This window comes from Eleutherodactylus coqui, chromosome 6 (assembly GCF_035609145.1).
Source record: "Eleutherodactylus coqui strain aEleCoq1 chromosome 6, aEleCoq1.hap1, whole genome shotgun sequence".
In the NCBI taxonomy this organism is placed as follows: Eukaryota; Metazoa; Chordata; class Amphibia; order Anura; family Eleutherodactylidae; genus Eleutherodactylus; species Eleutherodactylus coqui.
Genome location: NC_089842.1, coordinates 22,669,530 through 22,686,754, shown reverse-complemented (window position 1 = coordinate 22,686,754; position 17,225 = coordinate 22,669,530). Strand labels below are relative to the sequence as shown.

The following is a 17,225-nucleotide window of genomic DNA, read 5'->3' as shown; positions in this document are numbered from 1 at the left end:
ACCTCCATCACTAGAGATCAGTCCAAGAAAGGGCGACGTGTCCCGCAGGAGCTGTCTATGCATGTCACCATGTGATGGCAGAATAGAAATGCCACTGAAGTCACAAGTCCTGCGCCAGGTCCGCAGTATCCTCCAAGTAGCGTAGGATAAGTAGTTTGCAAATAAGGAAGATGGAACAATAACTCTGCAGCGCCACCTATTGGAAGGCAGTATTCCTGCAAGTTAATGTTAGACTATTTATACAAGTCTTGTAACAATGACTGCGAATTGAAAGCCAAGCCAGAGTCCATACACAGACAGCTGTTTCGGGGTGTTTGCCCCTCATCAGTCTACAGCAGGTTTCGGGCTTGTGACGTGGGTCAGGAATGTTAGCTTTTCCAAGTAGTTTCACAAACTTGTACGCACCTCACAGCTTGTTATCACTAACTTTCTCTGATTTCATCTAGATTATGAAACTCTCCGGATGACGGGGCTTATTCTTGCGATTGTTATGTTCGTACTGGGCATCGTCACCGCTATTAGTAAGCATTTCCATTCCTTATCCATAATTAAAGGGATTAGAAAAATATGGCAGCGCCACACTGTCCACAGGTTGTGTGTGGTATTGCAGCTCAGCCCTTACACTGACACCGTGACCAGTTGATCAGTGGGGGCTCTTGGTGGCAGGATGCCATTTATCAGCCACTAATGACTTATGCTGAGAAAAGCTCGTCAATCACATCAGTTCACGGCTCGACAACCTCTTTAAACTTCGTATAATGTAGACGTCTGCAAAATTCTACTATGCGCTTCAGTTCTTCACAACCTCTGCTTGCTGTCAGCAAATAGAAACAAGCGGTTTCCAGTAACGAGCACTTCAGCTGTGAGATGCAAGTGGTTAGAACAGGAAGAGGTCTGCTGGCTCCCACGGAAGGGATCTTTACATGTGGCGGTTTCTGTTCAGCGCATGGATTCTGCAGGACAGTCACAAATTTGAGAAGCTGACCCACAATCAGACATCCCCCCCCCAACCAGGTCTGATGCAAAAACTTGAAACTTCTGGGCCCCAATGCAAAACCTGTAAGTAACCGGGCCCCAAACTATAATGCTTTATTTCTAGTACTGGGCTCCCTACATGGAGAAGAGAGGCCTTATGGGCCCCCTAAGGCTCCAGGGCCCAGGAGCAACCGCATCCCTTATAGTTACGCCAGTGCCCCCCATTATACTCACCCTCTCTGCTCACCACCCATTTCAATCCCGCTCATCTCCCTGCAACCGGTCACATGCTGCTGCAATCCCTGGCCCCAGTGTTAGCATGACTGAGGCCGGAGATTGGCTGCAGCGATCATGTGCTATCAAGCCTGTGACCAACTGTCAAGACTGAGGCCAAGGGAGATAAGCGGGATCCAGAGGGGGCACCGAGCAGAGAGGCAGCGGAAAGGTAAGTTGACTGGGACACCTATTGGGGGTTACTATTACTATTGGGTCTACTATGGGAGGTCACTAATACTAGTGGTGTCACTAATGGGGGCACTATTACTACTGCAACCGCTAACGGGAGCACTATTACGTCTAGGGGCACTATCACTATTTGGGCCGCTAACAGAGGTCACTGGTGGCACTATTGCTACTGGAGGCTGCTAAAGAGGGCACTATTACTACTTGGGAGGCTAATAGGGACAGTATTACCATTGGGGCCACTATGGCTGTATTTACATGGCAAATAGCGAGTTGCACACGAGATTCTCGAAAGCAGCTCGCATGGTGCAGCCCAGACACCCCATCCGTGTCCTGTACGATGTGCAAGACAGCACACATTGCAAGTCCTATTCTCATGTGAGGAGTCGCTGAAGGGCAGTATTATGGGTTACAGAGGGCGTGTGATTTAGCGTTAAAGGGGCATGCCCTGTCATAAAAACTTGTCATATCATACATAGCACATAGCTACATTTGTCCCTCCTGTCACTGCTCGTAGTTTGGGAGGTATGCCAGAATGGGGTTGTTTCTACAGCAAGTGCAAGGAGGGGTGTGGAATGAGGCCCAACTAGATGGACATCGTCTCCCTTCAGCCTAACATACTATCTTAAGGCTCATGTCCACGGGCAGGTTTGAATTGCAGAATCCGCATGGGGTACCTGGGTGGATGCTCCGCCGTTCAAGCTGCCCCTAGGGAGACATGGGCGTCCGCAGCTTAATTAAAGCATGCTGATTTGTTATGTTTTTCCAACCAGAAGGTCTGCAAATCGCAGCATGCTCTATCTTGCTGCAGATACTGCAGGGTCGGCTTCCATTGAAGTCAATAAAAGCTGTCCGATCTGCGGCACGCCCGTAGCTGACAGTGCAGACATGCTGTGGATCCCACAGGAAAGCAGGAGATTTAAAAAATATATATATATCCACTGCACATGTGCGACGGTGCACCTGCCCACATCCACAGAGGAGAAGACGGAAGACCCGCGCAGCCACGCAGAGGATCCGGAAGGGTAAGTAATGTCCTCTTGCCACAGGCGGGGTGGGATTCTGCTGCGGGCCCCCGCCCACAGAATACGACCTGTCCCTGCACATGAGGCCCTACTATGTTACTATGTTCCAGAAACCGCATTCAAATGTCATATAAGTCCACAGAGTGTCACCTACAAGGATACAATGTAACGGCGGCCTCAACCAGTACAACTGTCGTCCAAATAGTCGCTCGATAGAGCGTTGTTTCGTGTAAACACGGCCACCAACCGGGTGACAAGCGGCACTTCGTTCACAAGTCCCTTTGTTTCAGCTCGCTGGTTGATTGTCATTCGGTGTAAACAGGTAATTGACAACCAGCCAACAACTTTGCAAGGAGCTGTGCGCCTGTTCATTGTGCGCCACTCACCTTTTTTTGTTCGTTTTGCCCTCCCGTTTTACACTCATTGGTTCTTGAAAACACATAAATCCATGTGAGTGATCCTCGACTGAAGGCTCCCGCTGGTCTTCATAAGATCACTCGCTGCTGCCGCCTCTGGCTGCTTTTGGTCTAGCGAGAGAACGCAGCAGCGAGTGTTCACTTGAACACTGCTGGCATGAATTTATGTGCGTGCGGTGGACTCCGCGGCCAATAATCGTACGGTTCGGAGGGGCTGAGATCCACCAAAGATTCTCACATCTGTACGTAGAGCGACTATTCAGATGCAGCTGTCCCGTGTAAAGCACCCCTTACAAACTCTCAGCTGTGAAAGCAGGACCAGGTTGAGAGGATTTTTTAGCAGATTCATGTAAACAAGAAGGTTTCTATTCACTGACGGCAAGCAGTAGTCTAACAAATTGTGAAGTAAAAAGCTTGTGGCCCGACACCATCCCCAGCAGCATGGCTAAGCCACTATATGGCAGGGGGGCACTTATTATTCAGCATCACAGGATTTTTTCTCCGTAGGTATGACGCCCTTTTTACACGGGACGATTATTGTGCAAATCGCTCGTTAGATGGATCGGCTTGCAGGATGATTGTGTAAACGCATGCAATGAAAGGCCCAGCTGTGGCGCTATTGCATCTTCCATGCAGACCATAAAATCATTGTTGGTTCGCCGCTCCATTTAAACAGGCCATCGTACAACTATGAAGGATAGCCGGTGAATGGAGGTGGCGGCCAGAATGGTCTCCGACCCGCACCGCATCCATTCACTGAGTGATGATCCTCCTGTGAGCAGTAATCACGGAGATGGTAGTCGTTACATGTAAAAGGGCTTTAGTCACTTTCCCCTCTTGGTGCTGATGTATACTACAACAAGCCCAACTCACCTCAGAGGCAGTTCTTTCCCAGCTCCTCCTCTTTCATTGCCCTGCCTATGAAGAGCCCCTGGCAGGCTCACATTATCCATGGGAAGCAGGCAGGGGCCACCGTGATCTGGGGCCCTCAGTGGGGTTGCCTGCATGGTATGTGCATCCATTCATTGTTGTATAGTAAATTAGTCATACTTGGTTGTAGAATAGTCTCTATTGTTGGGTGAAATCCCTGCAGTGTGTTCCTGAACTTTTCCGCAGTAGCCGGCCGTGCGGAGGAAGGAGGGATAAGTTGGTGCCAATATGTGTTTCTTAGATGATAATATATTAGTTATCTCTTCTGCGTTTTCTCTTTTTTTTCTTTTATTATAAAATATTTTCTATTATTCCACAGGTAACAAATTCAAATGTAAACCAAAGAATGCAAAGTAAGTGATAAGCCCCGCCCCTAGCCCCACCCCTGCTCAGATATCATGTCTATTTTTTATCTTCCTTTAAAGGGGTATTACATCCAAAAACATTTATCACCCATCCAATGCAGAGATAAATGTTTCCATCAGTGCCACAGACTTTGAATGGAGTGGCAGGGCGCATGATATAACACCGGTCTATTCAAACGACTTCAATCTGCAGTTGGTGACAATAGGTGTCCTTTGTTCTGGCGATGGGTGGGGGTCTTAGCCTTCAAACCCCAAACAGTCTAGTATTTTTCACTTACCCAGTGCATTGTTCAAATCCCTCAGACTGAAATACCCCTTTAACTTCATATTAAAACTCTTTAGAACAATTCCGCCAGACAAAACCTTCTCTTTCCATCTCCTCGCTGCCCCCCCTGCAGGGCTGGATGAATGCAGTATAACAGCACCAGTGTGATACCATCCCTTACAATAGCAGCTTTTACAGGCAAGTGATTGTTGTCAATCTGCCCTCAGTGAGCGGTCAGCTCCGGGTGAACCTGCTGCCACCAGAGGCATCGCACCTGCTGTTCCAGCTTCTATAATGAATTGCGCAGTCCTTTTATGCCAGCCGACGCGAGCTGCAGCTGAGGCTCAGACAGAATGTTATATTTATAGAGTCCGTCTCCCGCTTTGTCTGTTATTCATCATTAGCTGTTAAGCTTTAATCATTCGAAGCAGCTTCAATGGCACGGAATACACATATGTAGAGGTACCAGCAGGGGGCGACATTTAACATCTTCAGCAGATTTGCTTTGCAAAACTGTTGCAAAATGTATTTGGAAGTTTCCCCAGTGAGGACCCCTGCAGCCCTGGATATGGTTTCCTGTATAGTTCCAAGGAGCTTAATCTCCATGTATATTGTGTTGACTAAAGTATTGGGACGCACATGGAAGGTAATGAAATTCGATTTTTATTCACACTTTTCAGTATGTTTGGCCTCAATGACTGCAGTAACCCTCCGCAGACACTTTCCAGTAAATTCCCATAGATGCGTGGAGGGATTTGCCTTCATTCCCCGAGGAGAGCTTCCGATAGTGATCGGGGGATGATGGGCATGGATATGGCGTTGTAATTCGCCCCGCTCAATGGGATTGAGATCCGGACATTGAGCCGGCCAATGAAGTTTGCAGACGTTCTACGCCTCAAACCAAGCCTGAACCCCGTATGGCATGGCGCTCGGTCATGTTGGTAGAGACACAGAGCTGTACTAAAGCAATGCCACAGGGGAGGTAATGCCACATTCTGCGATATTCCACTGGCACAGCCGTGGGCATGAGGCCTAAAGCAAATATAGGCGAGTGTGTGAGCTGTATTATAAGTTGCTGTTTCTTAATGGCCCTTTTATGTGGGACTACAGTTGGGTAAATGTCTACACGAGCGCTGACGCCCCCACTAAGGTCATTAGCGCTCATGGAGAGCGTTGAGACTGACATACTTCACAGCTGGATTCTCGCTTGGCGCCTTACCTTAAGGCCCATTTAGACGGGACAAATGTCAGGCAAACAATGCCCGACACTTGTCCCCGCACATACTTGCTCTCGTGCTGCTGCATAAACAATTGACGATGAGCTGATGGCTGATCGCTTAGTGTAAATAGCAACCGTTCAGTATTGAATGGCCGCTATGTTATGTCAATGGGGAGGGGTGGGGAGCGCAAGAGGAGAGAAATCTCCTGCAGCTGCCCCACCCTCCTGCTGGCTGCTCTGTGAGCGAGCCAGAGATACTAGCTCCCATGCAGCAGCACGGGAGGGAGTGTAGGGGGGACGAGTGTCGGGAATTGTTTGCCCAACATTCATCCCATCTAAATGGGCCTTTACACTGAACGAGTGATTTTTTTTTGCATGTACACTGCATGATAATCGCTCACATTTGTTCGTTTGATAATCGGCCCGTGTAAATGGCCCATGAGGCCGGCCTCACACAGGCGTATTGGCATTTTGGTTGTGCAGAAAAGAAAACAAAAACGCAGCATTCTATATTTTTCTGTGCATTTGTGCACCACAAGTCCCCATAGAAGTCAATGGGGATGTGCAGATGCACGCAAAATACACCAGGAGATGCGTGAGACGCTACGTTATTTGTGCAGCAAAAAAAATACATCTGGAACTTATTAGACTAATTAGCCGTTTCAATCAGTGAAATTCTTTTGATGTGCGCAAATGTACATGCCTTGCATGCGGAAAAAGGATACAAAAATATGCTGATGTGCAGGCAAAAAAAACATTGTTCATTCTGCAAAAGTGCTGCGTTCATACTCGCATAAGCATGCATACGCTCGTGTGGCTTGTGAGCGTTGGAACTGCCGAGGGTGGCTTCACAGAGGCGAGAAAATAGTGCAACCTTCTCGTGATGCGGGTCAGTATAAGAAACAAACGATTTACAAGGGTTTCCTTCCCATCAGCGATGTTTTCACTCATACGATGTTGCAAGAGCAAAAAAATCGCGGCATGCTTTATCTTTTTTTGCGATGTGCGTTTTTTTTAGCTCCCATGTTTCCCTATGGAGCCTCCTTTTTATCGCATCGCCACAAACTTGCGATGCAATGTAAATATTAGAAAGTCCTATTGACTTTCACTAAAAAAGTTGCGGTAAAATTACGAGCGGCAGCAACGATTTTGGTGGAAAAGCGGTGCTGACGCTCAAAAATCGTGGGATTAAAGACGCGATTTTGCCACGATTTTCTCATGGCAAAATCACAATCACCCGTGTGAAGCAAGCCGGAGCGCAACTTTCCCTATTTTATTTGTTTATTTAGGTTTTATATGAAGTCCCAGTAATCTTTTAGTTCATACATTGTAGCGATATTGTTTGTCTTTTTCCTAGAAATTTAATACATCGTGTTGAGGGGTGTATTGGAGGGTTAGATTGTTACTAAAGATGAGCGATGCTTGAGGAACTGCTTAGTGATCCGAGCTGGCTCGGGTGAGCTGCGGGGGGGGGGCGAGATGTCTCACTCTCACTCTTCCTCCCGCTCCGCCCCCCCATCCACAGCAGTTACTTGAGAAGAGCTCAGTGCACTGCTCCCATCTTGTCTCGCCTCCTCCCCCTGAAGAAAGGGACAGCGTATATCAGCCGGACCTGAAAACCCGGCCGATATACGCACGTCTGAAGAAGCCCTCAGCCTGGATCTGTGTCCTTTCCAAACAGCGGAGGAGACGGGGTATTACTAATAAGAGCTATAGAAAGCAAACATAAGTGAGTGTGAAGTGTGTGCCCTGGGATTAGTGATTTTGGAAGAGCCACTTGTATTTAATTGCTGCTCATCTATTCTGATTTTTTGCATATATTACCTTTATCTAATCTCTCTGCATGATGCCCATTTAGAGAGTGCTCAGTGTGTGACAACGCCGTTCCGGGTACATCTTGTGCCGTGTATGCAGTCCCTGAACTGCGGTACGAGATGTGAGCGTGTTGCGCATTTGGAAGCCCAGATCCTGGATCTAAATGAGCGACTTACAACACTGAGATCCACTGGCATCATGGAAATGAGTTTGCTGCTCACTGAGCTGCACTCGCTGGGGTAGATGTGGGGGTCTATGGTAGTTCGGGAGAGCAGGATGAGCAGCAGCTAGCTGGGTGATAGGAGGAGGGGTAGAGGGAAGAGATCCAGGGAAGGGAGTCCTGAACTGGCACACCCTAAGGTTGGTAGATGAGGGGGATGCTGCAGGACGACATGCCCTCTGACCACCAGGGGGATGTCTACTCCAGTAAGAAGGGAAATAGGAGTGCAGGGCAGGCTAGACCTGTCCTGGTAGTTGGGGAATCTATTAGGGGGACAGACAGAGCAATCTGCTACAAAGACTGGGATTGTAGAACAGTATTTTGTCCTCCTGACTCTCAGGTTCGACACATTGCGGATTGAATTGACAGATTACTAGGAGAGGCTGGTGAGGATCCAGCAGTCTTGGTGCACATTGCCAAAGTTAGATGAAGGTCCTTAAAGGAGATGTCTCGAGGAAGCAGTGAATTTTTTTTTTTGCCCAGTCCCCCTAATTAAGCATACATTAATAAGCCCCCCTGTAAATGACTTTTCTAGCTGGATTCTACTTACAGTTCCAGCGTTTCAGCAACTTATAAAAATTTTCCCAAGATGGCCGCCGGCTCTTCTCCCTTCGCTTGCTGCAGCCCGACGTGCGCGCTCCCGAGACGCTACCAGCTGTGTCTCCCTGACAACCAGACGCCCCGCAGCCGCCGACCGGACTCCGGGATTGAATGCCGCCGACCAGTCACCCACCGCCAGGCAGCAGGTAACCGGCGCAGCCCCCCCGCCCCCCGGCACAGCGACATTTCCCCCCATCGCAGCGACAGCCCCCCCATCACAGCGGCAGCCCCCCCCCCCCCCCCGGCACAGCGACAGCCCCCCCATCGCAGCGACAGCCCCCCCATCGCAGCGACAGCCCCCCCCGGCACAGCGACAGCCCCCCCCCGGCACAGCGACAGCCCCCCCATCGCAGCGACAGCCCCCCCCATCGCAGCGACAGCCCCCCCATCACAGCGGCAGCCCCCCCATCACAGCGACAGCCCCCCCCGGCACAGCGACAACCCCCCGATCGCAGCGACAGCCCCCCCATCACAGCGACAGCCCCCCCCCCCCCCCCGGCACAGCGACAGCCCCCCCATCGCAGCGACAGTCCCCCCCGGCACAGCGACAGCCCCCCCCATCGCAGCGACAGCCCCCCCATCGCAGTGACAGCTCCCCCATCGCAGCGACAGCCCCCCCCCGGCGCAGCGGCAGCCCCCCTGGCCCATCACTTACCTGGGCGGCAGGACGGCGAGACAGCTGGGCGGCTTTTTGGGACAGCTCGGCGGCTCTGCACCTTCCTCTAACAGAGGATGGTACAGAATGGCCGCTCCAGCGCGCTCCCGAGCAGTGACAGCTCGTCTGCGCATGCGCAGAAGAGCTGTAGCCGGGAGCACACTGAAGCGGCTCGTGCTGAAAGGAGAAGAACGGACTGCGCAAGCGCGTCTAAAAAAGCAAGCCGCCAGCGAATTTAGACGGAACCATGGAGACGGGGACGCTAGCAACGGAGCAGGTAAGTGAATAACTTCTGTATGGCTCATAATTAATGCACGATGTATATTACAAAGTGCATTAATATGGCCATACAGAAGTGTATACCCCCACTTGCTTTCGCGAGACAACCCCTTTAACAATGATTTCAGGGAACTAGGATATAAGTTTAGAGCGAGAACCTCTAGAGTAATATTTTCTGAAATACTACCTGTACCACGTGCCCCACCAGAAAGGAAGCAGGAGATTAGGGAGGTAAACAAGTGGCTCAAGAGTTGGTGTAGGAAAGAGGGGTTTGGGTTCCTGGAGAACTGGGCTGACTTTGATGTTGGCTACAGGTTCTACTGTCGGAAATGGGCTGCATCTCATTGGGAGGGGGCAGCTGTGCTGGGGGAGAAGATGGCTAAAAGGTTTGAGGAGTGTTTAAACTAGGGACTGGTGGGGGGAGGGGGAAGACAGTGTAGACAGTGACCTGGGACTATGTAATGGGATTGGGTGTGGAGTGATGGTTAGTGTAATTAAAACTGCAAGAACAGTTAGTAGGGATACAATTAACATAAAAAATAAGAAATTTGTTCTAAACTGTAGAATTCTGACCAATAAGTAATAATATCCAAGGAAAACTACGACATAGTGGGAATAACAGAGACCTGGTTGTATAAAACAGATCGTACAAACCAGAAAGGGTGAGGGGTTTGTCTTTATGTAAAATCCTCTTTAAAGCTCAAAATTCCTGGAGGATATATGGGGGGAGATGAACATGGGGAGTCTCTATGGGTAGAAATTAGAGATGAGCGAGCGTACTCGGAAAAGCACTACTCGCTCGAGTAATGTGCTTTATCCGAGTATCGCTGTGCTCGGGTCTGAAGATTCAGGTGCCGCTGCGGCTGACAGGTGAGTCACAGCGGGGAGCAGGGGAGAGCGGGCGGGAGAGAGGGAGAGAAAGATCTTACCTCCGTTCCTCCCCGCTCTCCCCTGCAGCTACCCGCTCCGAGCCGGCACCCGAATCTTCAGACCCGAGCACAGCGATACTCGGATAAAGCAAATTACTAGAGCGAGTAGTGCTTTTCCGAGTACGCTCGCTCATCTCTAGTAGAAATACATGAAGGGAAAAATAATAAAATCCTCATAGGAGTTTTCTATCGACCACCAAATATAACAGAAGACACTGAAAATCTATTATTGAAGCAAATAGATGAAGCAGTCAATCACAATGAGGTAATTATTATGGAGGACATTAACTGTCCGCATAAAAACTGGTAAGCCGAAACCTGCAGAATTCATAAAGGTAACAACTTTCTGTTAATTACTAAAGACAATTACCTTTTCCAACTTGTAGAGGACCCGACTAGAGGGACGGCCATTTCTGACTTATTATTAACCAACAGACCTGACAGAATAACGGGGGTGCAGGTTGGGGGGGGGCTGGGAAATAGTGACCATAGTATAATACATTCCAACTTGTGTTTCAAAAAGGAATTTTGTGCAAATACTACACTTAGGAAGACCCAGTTCGATCAGCTTAGTGATACCTTTAACTTTATTGACTAGGATAATGTATAGGATTTGTATGCTGGTTGAAAGTAAGCGATAACAAAAAGTAAACAAATAGTAAACAAGGTTTTTACATTTAGATATAATTATTGCAAATTTACCTTCGTTTAAATAAATTTTGTGCAATAATTGCCTTGTGTAAATAGCTCTTAACCCAGGAAGAACTGCAGAGCCACCATAAATAGATTAAAATAGACAATCCGCAGGGCCCCAGTGGCATACACTGCCGGGTGTTAATTGAATTAAGTAATTATTAAGTGTAATTTAGACACAATGATTATCGCTCAAAAGCCGTCTTTGGAGCAATAATCGTTGTGTCTAAACGCGCGACCATCGTGCAGTTTTCGTTAACGATTCGCTCATACAATGCCGTGTGCCGAGTTCTCAGCGTGATACCGCTGATACTATTGTCTCAGCTGGTATCCCGCTCGAAGAACACGACAGGAGTATGCAGAAGATGGTGCTTCAGCTGTGTTCTGCATACCCCGCTCGCAGCGCTCAGCAGGATACCAGCCGAGCGCTCTGAAAACACAGCAGCTGTATACAGAAGACACTGCTCCCTTCATTTACACACCAATAAGCTCTTAGGTAGCTAGTTAGCTACTTAAGAGCTTATGCAAAGTGAACGCTCAAAACTGTCACTCAAACTGCCATTTGAGCGAATTTTGAGCGATCATCTTGCCGTGTAAATGCACACAACGATTCACTCAAAAGATTGCCTTTAAGCGAATTTTGAGCGATTAATCGTGTCTAAATGGGCCTATACACAGACCCCTGTTTCTTATATTTAAAGACCCTATAGTGATGGGGTCTGTTCCACTGGATTGGCGCATAGCCAATGTGGTGCCAATACTGAAATAGTGAAACTGGAAACTGAAACAGCCGTTAAGTCTTACTTCTATTTTGGGTAAAATGTTTGAAGGGTTTCTAAGAGATGCTACCCTGGAGGACCTCAAGGAAAATAGCTGTATCACTCCATATCAGCACGGGTTTATGAGAAATCGCTCCTGTCACACCAACCCGATCAGCTTCTATTTGGAGGTTAGTTGTAAACTGGACCGGGAGAGAGTCATTGGATCTTGTGGATCTGGACTTTTCCAAAGCGTTTGATACTGTGCCACATAAAAGGTTGGTATATAAGATGAGAATGGATGGTCTGGGGGAGAATGTGTGTAAGGGGGTTAGTAACTGGTCAGTGATAGAAAGCAGAGGGGGTTATAAATGGTACATACTCTGATTGGGTCACCGATACTTGTGGAGTACCACAGGGGGCAGTATTGGAGAGGTCATCATTACTAGTGCAGTACCACAGGGGGCAGTATTGGAGTAGTCATCATTACTAGTGCGGTACCATGGAGGGCAGTATTGGAGGGGTCATCATTACTAGTGCGGTACCACGGGGGGCAGTACTGGGTGCTATTGTTTTTATTAATCGCAATATTTGCAGATGATACAAAATTATGCAAATACAAGAGAGGACAGAAGGCAGTAGAAAATGGATCTGGAGAAGTCTGGAGGCAGGAAAGTGACAAATGAGGATTAAGACTGATAAATGTAAGGTTCTGCACACGGGCAGGAAATACATGTCACCATTACACACTAAATGGGAAACCACTGGGGACACTGACATGGAGAAGGACTTGGGGATTTTAGTTATCTGTAAGCCTAACTGGAGCAACCAGTGTCAGGCAGCTGCTGCCAAGGCAAATAGGATCATGGGGTGCTTCAGAAGAGGTCTAGGGGCGCATGACGAGGACATTGTTCTTTCTCTGTACAAGTCACTGGTCAGATCACACACGGAATATTGTGGACAGTTTTGGGCAGCGGTACTCAAGAAGGATATATCAGAGTTTAGGTGGGTATAAAGGCAGGCAACTAAAGTAATACATGGAATGGGCGGACTACAATACCCAGAGAGGTCATCAAAATTAAGTTTATTAAAATTAGGAAGGTTTCTACACTGACATAGAAGGGGGTTCTTTACTGTAAGAGCAGTAAGACTGTGGAACTCTCTACCTGAGGATGTGGTGGTGGCAAACTTGATAAAAGCATTTATGAGGCGTCTGGACTCCTTGAGTGTAATAATATCACATGTTATATCACTGATTACTTCAGAAGGGTCGGTGATTCAGGGATTATTCTGGTTGCCAGAGTAGAGTCAGGAAGGAATTATTTTCCTTAAATGAAGAAAATTGGCTTCTACCTTCTTCTGGATCAACATGGGGGTTGGGGAGAGGCGGGTAGTCGGAACGAGATGGGCATATGCATTTTTTCAGCCTATAATACTATGTAACTATTGCAGGCGCCTCGGTGCTTTCACTGCTGTGATGTTGGGCTTGCCGTGCAGCCGCTTCTCCACCAGTAACCCTTTGCATGCAGTTCTGTATGGATGATTCTGGTGCTAATAGATGTTTTGAATGGCGGTGAGACCTCCTGAGGGTTTCTGCAGACAATTTGCGCTATGCCTTCATATAAGGCTACGTTGTCCACGTTCTGTCAGTTTGTGAGACCCCCCCCCAACCCCCAACCTAAATGTTGTCCATTTTCCAATAACATTGCCAACAGTGGACTTTGGAAAGTCCAAAAATCGCTGCAACGTCCCATACTGATTGGTTGGTGACATTCCACCAAAGACCCCGTTGTCAGCTTTACACCTGGTGGCTTTCTGATGGTCTGTACTGGGGTATGCCGTGTGATACTCTCATTTATACCTAATGTATCACACATCCGCTTTGCATATCCTTTTCACCTAACACAGAACTAGTTGGGGTCCCAATACTTTTGTCAACATATTGTATACTGCATTTGGGAGGGCACCTCTAAGATTCCCATGCCTGGCTGGAGAGTGAAGAGGTGACACACATATTATTATATCAGATGTTGAAGTACACATTTTTTACTATAGAAACAAACATTTTTTGTCTTTTGCTTCAGTGGATCGCAGTCTGACGGACGGCAGCCTCTACAAACTCAAAGTAAGTGGTCACCAAGAGTACTTAAAGGAATTGTTCACTTTAGATGGCCTCTTTTTATTAGAATAGTGATTTGCTGATCACAGGTTGTCCTGTTGCATCGGCCCCTAGTAATCAGCCTGAATCAGCAAGTGTTTAATTTTTCTGCAGCACCTCCAAAGGAGAGATGAAGTATTACACCATTCACATGAATCAATTGGTTCTCTGTGTAATGTACAGTAGTTACAGGTCGTTCAGATGTAGAGATACTCTTTGTAATGTAGATGCTCTCCATATTGCATAATAGAGAGGGCATATCAAGTAAAGGAACCGCACTAGCAGTGCATATGAACAGGGCTTGTCTTAGGCAGAATACCCCTTTAATTCAGGACTGGACTGTATGGCAATCACAGGGTGCTTCACAGATTTGCCCTTTCTCACTTTATGGTGCAGCACATTGGTGAGCGGCAGGAAGCATCGCTCTCATTTAATATTACATTTTTATAAGTTACTTAATACTGCAGGAAAATAATGGAAACCATAGATGTCATGGATGAAGGATGGCGCCATTGTAAGATCAGGGTCTGTTGTGTGTTCTGTTATTTGTACAAGACGATCCCCCTGCCACCAGACGCCGAGAACAGAGTCAATCAACAGTAGAGTGGGCCTGAGAAACTCAACCACAAATGTGGGCCAGAAATGTGCTCCCATTAGTTGTCACTTCCCCTCCCCCGCTGCACTTAGAGTCTGTAGAAAAGATCATGACTCAGCAGGGGGTGACAATGAGGGGATATGAACAGAAATAATAGGAGTATGAAGTAAGAAAACCACAGACTGGAGAAGGGCAAGATAAATATGGGGGCAGTGCCACATTTCTTGCATGGGATGGTGGTGGAGACGCATTTCTTGAAGAAGATAAAGATGGTGCCAGGTCTCTTGAATAGTATAAGGATGATGACAGGTTTTTCGAAAGGGATATATTTGGTGCCAAGTTTCTTGAAGAGGATGGGCAGTGGTGGAGGTGGTAAAGATGGTGCCACTTTTGAAAGGAAATGAGGGGTAGTGCCACCCTTTGAAGGGAGTGGGGGCACTGCCACCTTTCTTGAGCGGTGTCATTTTTCTCGAAGGGGAGAAATATGGTGCCAGATATCTTAAAAGGAATGGGGATAGTGCCAAGTGTTTTGGATGGGACCAGGGGATGGGGTTGGTGCCAGTTTTCCTAAATATCTGTTGTTTAACCATTTTGTCCCCGTCTCTCTCTCCCTCAGCTCCTGCCGGAAGTGTATAGTCATCAGTCTCCGCCCTTCATTTCTGCTGCTGGATTGAGTCTCTGGACTCTCCCTCGTGATGAACCGATGGGGAAGGGATAGAATGGAATTTGCCCTCCTCCCATTAACGTCAATGTCCCAGATAGCGTGTTCAATGCATGCGTGACTGTCCCCTGCGTAACAACCCTATTACCACAACCAAAAACACAAAGAGCTTCCATTTCCCCTCCTAGAAGGCACCTCCAACCCAATACACAGAGCAAGATGCACAAAGAGATTCAGACAGGGGGCGCTGTAACTGAGCAGACACTTTAAATCACTACCTCTCCCTGCCCCTCCCCCACCTTGTCTATAATGGTGATTATATAGATATAGAATTAGGCAGCAACCAAACATATGGCACCTGTTAAAGGGAATCAAATGGTTTCTCAATCCTAATACAGGGGGTTATGGGTAATAATGTCCCCCTCCCCATATTAGTCTATGAAGCTAGCACTCTAACTGGTCTGCTTGGTCACTGACACCAAAGTGTATCACTGCTGCGCTCCTGCAAGTCTCTCTTTCATGGATGAATGGGTTAATTTGGTGGACTTTGGGAAAAAAGTGACCTCCCCCATTAAATTATTTGTATATAGCATGTGATATAAATCTATATTAATAAATGGCTGTAAGAGGATAGATCTATATATGATATATGCGCATGGATAAAATATGCAAATTAGTCTTTTTTTTTTGCTCTTCTTCCCCAAACGCACCAATAAAAATAAGTTATTTCTATATTTTCTGGGCTGTGTGTGTTTTATGGCTCTCAGGAGAAACAAAATAGCAATATTCATGTGAAATACTTATTTAAAGGGCCAGTATCCATTACAGATACTGGGGAAAACAATGGCGACCCCCCACGCCCCACGCAAAAACAGTCTGCCAAGACAAAAGTTGCAATGTGACGTCACCCGAGGAGTCAGTCATGCTTGCTTCGGGTGACTTTACCTTAACCTATCCATACACATGTCGGCTTATAATAGTGCCAGTGCATTATAAGGGAGAGGGGCTGATATCAGTCACATATGATGTATATGTCTCTGGGGGTTATATCAGTACTGCAGCGTTATAAGGGGAGTGGCTGATATCCGTCAGCACTGAAGATATGTGATATAAAACAGTGATCAGGAGTCGCCATCTGCTGGTCATGTGTGATATTGTTGTCACTAATGTAACAAATCAATAACCCTACTTAGGAGATATTGGTATAAACCAGTCCATACTTTCAGCCACAATCACACAGGATCGCATTAGATATATCAGTCTGAGGCTACCTGCACCTGTCAATTTTGGCAGTGGCATTTAAATTGGATGACATCGCAGGGTGCTGTTTGGTTGCCAATGTCGTGGCTTGACAGACTGCCTATCAGATCGTGGTATAATGTAGTACTATGGCATTACATTATATTGCAATGTCAAGTCCCCTATGGGGGATAAAAAACAAAAAGTTAAAATTAGTAGAAAAAAAAAAGTGACCAAAAGACATGTGACCTCTCTCTGAAGACCCTGGCAGAGACAGCAAACATGTTTATTTTTCTCACCCCTATGGTGGTATGTGTCTTTCTTTACCTTGGGTCTTCTACCAGAGGCCTGGGAGTTTGTGGGTTCTGTGCAGAATCTAGGCTGTTCCTAGTATTACACACTCCTGAGTAGTGTGCTCCAATGTTGTTGGAGCCATTCCCCCAGTTTAGGAGTCACAGCCCCAAGTCCTCCTTTCACCACTGGGATCACTTTGGCCTTCACTTTCTATATCCTCTAGTTCTTCTTTCTGGCCCTGCTCCTTCTCCAGTTTCTCATACTCTTTCTTCCTCTTGTTGCTGTTGCTTGGTACCTCTATATCTATCATCACCACTGTCTTCTGATCCTTATCAATTACCACATTGTCTGCTTGGTTGACCAGTACCAGTTTGTCTGTCCATATCTGTAAGTCCCACAGGATCTTAGCTCTGCTATTCTCCACAACTTTCTGTGGAGTCTCCTCTCTGGATTTTGGAGGGTTTGCATGGTTGTGCCATTCAGTGTATGCTGTTCCTGTTGTGTAGTACCCCAGAGTTGGGGTCCCACTGCACTACTATTGCTACCTCATGTGAAGTGTGTATATATTTGTAAATTGTGTGTATGTATCTATAGCTATGGTAAATTATGTGTATGTGGCTTTAAATGGTCAACAATGTGTTAGGTGGTAGGAACACCAAAACTTAACACTGT

At 47.2% G+C, this 17,225-nt stretch overlaps 1 protein-coding gene across 1 annotated transcript in view; it reads left to right on the top strand.

Annotated features, from left to right (window-relative positions):
• LOC136572010 (sodium/potassium-transporting ATPase subunit gamma-like) overlaps positions 1 to 15,085 on the top strand; it is a 49,440-nt gene extending 34,355 nt beyond the window's left edge. The window contains exons 3-6 of the mRNA XM_066572633.1: positions 447 to 521; positions 4,128 to 4,161; positions 13,691 to 13,731; positions 14,976 to 15,085. Of these exons, the coding sequence (XP_066428730.1) occupies positions 447 to 521; positions 4,128 to 4,161; positions 13,691 to 13,731; positions 14,976 to 14,995 (170 nt within the window). The 3' untranslated portion in view covers positions 14,996 to 15,085. The remainder of the gene's footprint in view (positions 1 to 446; positions 522 to 4,127; positions 4,162 to 13,690; positions 13,732 to 14,975) is intronic.
• The last annotated feature ends 2,140 nt before the right edge of the window (positions 15,086 to 17,225 follow it).